Source organism: Melitaea cinxia, chromosome 15, assembly GCF_905220565.1.
Source record: "Melitaea cinxia chromosome 15, ilMelCinx1.1, whole genome shotgun sequence".
Lineage (NCBI taxonomy): Eukaryota > Metazoa > Arthropoda > Insecta > Lepidoptera > Nymphalidae > Melitaea > Melitaea cinxia.
In genome coordinates, this window is record NC_059408.1 from 12,048,049 (window position 1) to 12,055,572 (window position 7,524).

At 34.3% G+C, this 7,524-nt stretch overlaps 1 protein-coding gene across 1 annotated transcript; it reads right to left on the reverse strand.

Moving 5' to 3' along the window:
* Positions 1-417: 417 nt before the first annotated feature.
* LOC123660385 (cytidine deaminase-like) lies at positions 418-1,737 on the reverse strand. Its single transcript, XM_045595476.1, has 2 exons — positions 1,526-1,737; positions 418-1,124 (listed from the first exon to the last, which is right to left on the reverse strand). Exons 1-2 carry the CDS (start codon positions 1,560-1,562, stop codon positions 700-702), a joined length of 462 nt encoding a protein of 153 aa, XP_045451432.1. The 5' UTR covers positions 1,563-1,737; the 3' UTR covers positions 418-699.
* Between the last annotated feature and the right edge of the window lie 5,787 nt (positions 1,738-7,524).

The following is a 7,524-nucleotide window of genomic DNA, read 5'->3' on the forward strand; positions in this document are numbered from 1 at the left end:
GAAATGAGACTATCCACTACAGAACGAACGTAACAGACATAACCCATAGAATTAGCAAGTTGAAGTGGCAATAAGCTGGTCGCTTCTGTCGTAGGACCGATGATCGTTGGAGCAGACGTGTCCTGGTGTAGAGACCGCGTGTTGGCAAACGCAGTGTGGGGACCTCTTCCGGTCTGCTAGATCGAGAATCTACGTAAGATTGCCGGTGTAGGCTGGGTGAATCTGGCGCGAACTCGGGGAGGCCTATGTCCAGCAGTGGACTGCAATAGGCTGAACTGACTGATTGACTGATTAACTGAAGTGCATTGTCTTTTTATTTTCAAATAACTAGTAGATAAATAAGTATTATTTTATTATAAGACACATTTTATTAACACGTGTAAAAGTTTTATTTTATGTGAAAAATAAAAGATGATGTAATAAAAAGGGGTTTTTACTTCAAAATGTTTACTTAATTTTTTCCTGCTTTTCTTGCCAAAATTTGAAACTAGAATAACGAAAAGTTTTCTGATGCATAAAAAATAAATTACAGTTAAATAATATCATCCGATAAATTTATAAACTCGCCAGTATTTTAGTCTAAAAATATATCAGTATATTCAAGATTATTGTTTAAGGATAAAATACTGCAAATTAATAGTATACACAAAACTAAACTTGTTAATGATTTTTAAAATAATAATTTATTTATTGAATATCTTACTCCGTATTTATACTGTCTTTTTTATAACTGACAAATGACAGTGGCAACAATTCGGATATTTTTGTACACAAGACTTTGTCCATAGATGGCTTGCACAAATAAATTTCTATGTCGCCGCTCGAACCACGAAATTCGCTTAGAGTTTGTCTGCATATACCACAGGGCGCCGTGAAACTGTTCTTTTGATGAGCAACCACAGCCACTGCTTTTAACTTTAAATACCCGTCACTAGCAGCTTTCGCTATAGCCGTCCTTTCGGCACAGATACAAGGATTCAAGGTAGAGTTTTCTATGTTACATCCTGTATAGACCTTCGAATCTTCTGTGAGAATTGCAGCTCCAACAGCAAAGTTTGAGTACGGACAGTAGGCTCGTTTCCGTATTTCCGATGCATTTCGCAATAAATTCTGAACTACGTTGTCTGAAAAGAATATTTTTAAACTGATTAATAAGACCTTAATCAAAAATAATCAAGATAAGGTTGTCGACCTTCTGATATATGTATACGTATAATATTTTATGTTGAACACTAAGTTTGCACCAATTAACTATTCGAGTCATTCTCCTCTCTTATTCAGTTATTTAAAAAATTGTTCAATAAACATAAAATTTTGCATTTCATTTAAGCATTTACCAATAGATGCATTATCTAGGTCAATGCGTAACAGTAGGTAATAAGAACGAATAAAAATAGATTTCCTGTATAATTCAGCATGATCATTGTGCACTTAGTGATTATAAATTTTGAGTAGTATAATACAGTCAAAGACCTAAAAAAATATACTTGAAAATAAAGAAAAAATATATTTAACCCAAACTTACCCAAGGAAATAAAATCAACAATTTTAAAATTATCCATGAGCACGTAAATGTAATCGTAAATCTTAAATGCGTTGTGTATATTGTAGAGGCGTTCAGCTCTCTCGCGGTCACCGGTCAACTGATGTTTGATTATCACTAACGATAGTTGATTAAGTAGCTTTGATTCTAATCATTGAAAGTATCTTGTTAAGTAATGAATAGTGACTCGCCACACGCCGGGTACAATGTTTGAATAATGCAATCAATGCAAAACGGGTAATCACCAGAATTACAAAACAGTGTAATTATTGAGGGAATGTTTGTAAGAGGTAAAGTAAAGTTGAAAGTTTTCCTTAATTGTTTGTATAGTGCAGCAATAACATAAGACAACAAATTATATTGAATTCGTAAAAAAAAACTAACTAAAAAACTCAAATTCTTTCTCCCTACAAATCGAGTTAACCGTTCTGGTGACCGATTCTAAGTCCAAACAAGGTTTCTTAAGATAGTATTATTTTGTAATTATATCATTTTTTTATACTACTATACTTTTACAGTTTTAACCGAATTCAAAAAAAGGAGGATGTTACTCAATTTTACCGTATATATATATACGGTAGAATTGATATCTATATATATATATATATATTTTATGTATGTTCGGGGATAACTCCGTCGTTTATGAATTGATTTTGATAATTCTTTTTTTGTTGGAAAGGAGTAAAGGAGTCCCTAGTTTAATACCATGATAAGGAAACCAGGATCTAATGATGGAATCCCAGAGAAATCGAGGAAAACTCGAAAATCCGCATAGCTTTTTACTGGGTGTACCGATTTCAATGATTTTTAATTTAATCGAAAGCCGATGTTTATCATGTGGTCACATTTAAATTTCATTGAGATCTAATAACAACTTTTGGAGTAATCTTTGATAATGCGTATTTACTTGACTATTTTTTCGTCTACCTACGTTGTAGGTATTACTTGTCGATATAATTGAAGTCGGTTTTTCTTCGTTTGCTTGCAAACACAATTATTATTTATTATACTTTTACTGACTAGCCCATTGGCGCAATTTGTAGTGACTGCATTCTGATCCGGGTGTTGTGGGTTCGATTCCTACCCCGAGTCTGGGTGTAATATATATAATATACCTATACCAGTCGGCTGTTACCTATAACACAAGCATTAAGTTGCTTACTTTAGGAACAGATAACCGTGTTTTTTTTGTATCGCAGGGGAACCCATTTAAGAGTGATATCCAGGACGCCCGGATAGGCAGTCCTAGACCGTATGTCGGCCTCAGAACTGGGGGGTGCAATACCGACCAAACTCCTGCGGGGAGCCTTCAGCCGCTTTAATTGGAGGGTCCCGGATCTGCAGGCAACAGGATCCCTCCACCACGTGTATGTTGTAAATATTTATTGATTTATTATTTATTTACTTATTTACTTTATAAACAAACCGTAACTACCACAGTTTTATAATAAAAGGTTCAATTAGCTAACGAGACTATGCAATTTCAGTAAATCCTATATACGGGTTTACATCAAAATCTTTGATTTATATTGTAGGTACCTATTAAGTCTATTTTTAGTAAGTAAATGATAAACTGCTAAGATGACAAACTTTGATTGATTACGTTATGTATATCTACATTATGATATTATACCTTACATTTCAAGTGAAAGTCAAGGCGCATAAAACGAAGTAATACGAACCGTCCCTGTTCAATGTCTTTCACATTATCAACTTCCTTATTAATGGGCAGTATATATGAAAATAATTTAATGTCATTATTTTATTTTTTAATAGAGAAAAAAAAGATTTAGAGCAACTAGCCATAGTACATCTATATAAATAAAAATGAATTTTGCTAAGCGCATAACTCGAGAATGGCTCAACCAATTCGGCTAATTTATTTTTTTGTATATTCATTAAAGCCCAAGGAAAGTTTGAATACAAAAAAAAAAAAAATTTCACTACACTAAAAACTTTTGATAGAACGAAGTCTGTGTCCGGGCAGCTAGTTGGCAATAAAAATAAAACATGTCTCCTGTCCTGATTTAATTTCCAAGAACGTACAATGCTGCGCTGATGCGTTTTCCTATGTTGACTTGATTTTTCTCTCGTATAAAATTCGTCCTCCAAAATCAAGAACAATCTAGAAACTTCGGCGACGTAATTTTGGGGTATTGGATAAAAGCAAACGCGACGATGCTTGTCACATAGATTTTTCATCTTTTTTTGACGCTGACACCTATAGACAAGAAATTGGATATATTTGATATGCAGCTCACTCGACTGTATGACTCACGCGCTTAAAAATTTTTAAACACCTTCCAGTGTCATGGTTGTCTCAGGATTTAAAGGAGTTACCTAATTAATGAAAAGAGCCAAGCCAAACCTTAACCTTAATTTAAGCCCAATCATACTGAACGTAACGGCGAAATATATAGGAAAATTTGAAATCGCTGCAATACATGTTGTAGGGACGCTCAACGACGCCACATCCAAAAATTATTTAAAAACGGCGACACTGAGGACGACGCACAAAATTTAGAAATAAATTATCAAAATACTAGGAGTTGGTAAAGAATCTCGAAAAACTTCTGTTAATATCGAAATTAAACTTTTGAATAAACATTTTTCTTCCTCTACTTTACTTTAAATTTTCTTTAATCGCTTCTATCTTCTAATCTTTCACCGAATGTGATGTATTGTCCGTGATTCCGAATGCTGTTGGTATCGACTATATCGTTTTCGTATTATCGTTGGTCGTTCCCATCTTAGATATTATTATTCCTGTTCTAATTCATACTCTAAATTATGCCATCACTAGTTGTAACTTTCCTGACGGATGGAAATAGGTTCAGATTATCCTGTTTTCTAAGAAAGCTAACGCTCTGCCAATCTTTGTGAGTTCCAGGTGATCTCCATCTTCCCTTTCCTTTCAAAAAATCTCGAAAAGCTACTTTTCCACCAGTTAAAGCGTTTCCTCAACAAAAACTAGCTTCTCAGTCCTCTGCAATCTGGCTTCCGTAAACGTACGGATTCAGCTCTAGTCAATGTCACTAATGATATTCGATTAGCCAATTTTTGGACAATAAACAACTCGCAATTTTGACTCTTCTTGATTTCAGCGTTCCTTCAACATAGCTCCGTCGGTGATAGATTGTTTTCTGAGTTATCTCAGAAGGCGTTGTCAACGCATATGTCTTGATGAGGGTTTCTCTTCATGGTACGACGTCCAATCTGGGGTACCTTAAGGCAGCATTTTCCATTTTTTATTGATTTAATTACTCGCTGTATTTCTTCTCACTACCACATGTATGCAGACGATATTCAAATTTATCGCCATTCCACACATGGGAATATTGTAAGCGCAATCAATATAATTAATATGGAGCTTAGAAAATATTTTGAATGGATCAAGCGATATGGACTTAGTATCAACTCTGGTTAGTCGAAAGTCATCGTTTTAGGCAGTCATGGTCGCAAAAATAAACAATTTACCGTCTATTTCCTATAATGGTAGCTTGTCTTACTTCTGCTCAACTATCAGAGATCTCGGCATTCACTTAGAGAAGACGATGTCATGGTCGGATCATTTAAAAGCAATTGGCAAAAAAACTTTTGCTGCACTGAGTTCGTTACGTCGTCTTAAATCCGTTGCCAATCCCTACCAAAATTATGTTGGTAAACTTTCTTCTCCTATTTGTTCTAGACTATGCAGATGCAAGATATCCTCATTTGTTACTCGGTGCAGGATTATATAGTTGATAAAGATGTGTGGACTTAGTGACGCTGTATTTTATGCAACATGTTACAAATTTTGTACTGAAACACAGTTTATATATTATTTTTCAAAAGAGTAACTGCGGAGTTTCTTACCGATTCTTCTCTGCAGAATCTACATTCCGAAACGGTGGTAGCTTTACTTCTACAAGCATAATAATTTATTTTTAAAGTTTTAATTTGTAAAATGACGATTCCAAAGTGCTCTTGGAGCCTATTTGAATAAAGTTGTTTTTGATTTTGATCGAGGGTCAACTTAATAAGCTTGAGCTACTTCAAAAACTTGCCTTTCGGTTCATATTTTGCCTTCACAAATTTGACCGTGTTTTCGAATTTGTGTGTGGTTTTTTTGGCTCTCGCCGGAACCTACATATTCTTTCTCTGTTGTACTGTGGGCTATTTAATTTAATCTAATATCTCCCTCTTATTTTAAAAGCAAAATTGATATATCTCGGCGAACTGCAGTATTAAGATCACCTGGAAGATTTATATAAGGGAGGCTAAATCACTGTTGAATTTTAAAATCCACGTTAAGGATCACTATCTTAAGATGGAGACGATCTAAATATTGTTGTGTGGTGCAACTGCTTTTGTTTTTTTTTTCGCTTTATTACATGTATATTTATATTTTTATTATTTCAATTAACTTTTCTTCAATTTACATTTATAGACTCCATACTTTACTAGTTTTTGATATAATATATATTATATTTTTATTTATTTATTTTCAACTACCAGCTAGCCAATTTCAATATTAGTTTTCCTTTTTATGCCAGGCTATCTGGAAGAAATGGCTAATTAACCATAAGTTCGCCCATTCCATTTCACAGTCCGTAACTATCTTTATGCTTTGATTGTAATGTATTTGTCGTGTACAATCTATACACACAATAAAAAGCTAGGAAAGTCAAAAACTGTACATTGAATATTTTTTTAAAAGAATACTTGGGGTGTGATCTACAATCGATACCGAAGCCAAAAATATAGTTTTTAGAATTTTTGTCTGTTTTTCTATTTGTCTCTATGTATGTCCGGGATAAACTCAAATAGTACTGCATGGATTTACTTCAAATTTAATACGAATATTATTAAAAAGTCGGGTCACCATACAGGCTACATATTATCACGCTATCATCTACGGGGAACGAGCAGAGAACCTTTATTTCTTCAACGCATTCTGTAACAACGTGTAATCTAACGACGCATATTTGAATGTTGTTGTTATTATGTTAATAACCATGCTGTAAACTAGCTTCACACTATAAATAAAGACATTCTGTAGTATTCTAAGTATGAGCATTGCACCCGTGCGAAGCCGGGTCGGGTCGCTAGTATCTATACATATAATAAAATTGTAGGAAAGTCAAAACTGTACATTGAATGTTTTTTTTTTAAGAAAACTTGGGGCGTGAACTACAATCGATACCGAAGCCAAAAATATAGTTTTTAGAATTGTTGTCTGTTTGTCTGTATGTATGTCCGGGATAAACTCAAAAAGTCCTGCATGGATTTACTTCAAATTTCGCATGAATATTATTAGGAAATCGGGTTAACATATAGGCTACATATTATCACGCTATCACCTACGGGGAACGAGCAGTGAACCTTTATTTCTTCAACGGTTTCTGTAACAACGTGTAATCTAACGAAGCATATTTGAATGTTGTTGTTATTATGTTAATAACCATGTCATAAGCTAGCTTCACACTATAAATAAAGACATTCTGTAGTATATTTAGTATCAACATTGCACCCGTGCGAAGCCTGGGCGGGTTGCTAGTAATATATAAATGGGAATTTCATACATCTTTTACACATTTGTAATCGGAAGTCTCACCTTCATTGCATTGATAAGCATCCTAGTCAATCTAAAGGGTATTTTTTCTGGAAATTTGTCAATTTAAAAAAGAGTTTACGATAGTAAAGTATAAGGTATTTTTATTATTGACGACGCGTTGGCGCAACTGTTACAGCACTTGCTGTTGCGCTAGCGGTCGCGGGTTCGATTCCCGCTCACGACAGACATTTGTATTGGCCATATAGATATTTGTCGTGGTCTGGGCGCACAAAGCTTGTGTATTCTGTGTTTCCGGACCCCCGATACAGGACAAAATCCTACTGCGCTAGAAAAGTATAAAATAAAAATAAAACAAACGTTACCCAATTAAACTTATATTATCCGATATACAACAAATGCATGAAGCAAATACACACTTAAAATT

Excerpts from the sequence above, each read along its gene's own strand:
- LOC123660385 (XM_045595476.1), bottom strand. The coding sequence starts at position 1,562 with ATGGATAATTTTAAAATTGTTGATTTTATTTCCTTGG. Across the intron at positions 1,125-1,525 it reads TGTTGATTTTATTTCCTTGG|ACAACGTAGTTCAGAATTTA; the intron begins GTAAGTTTGGGT and ends TATTCTTTTCAG.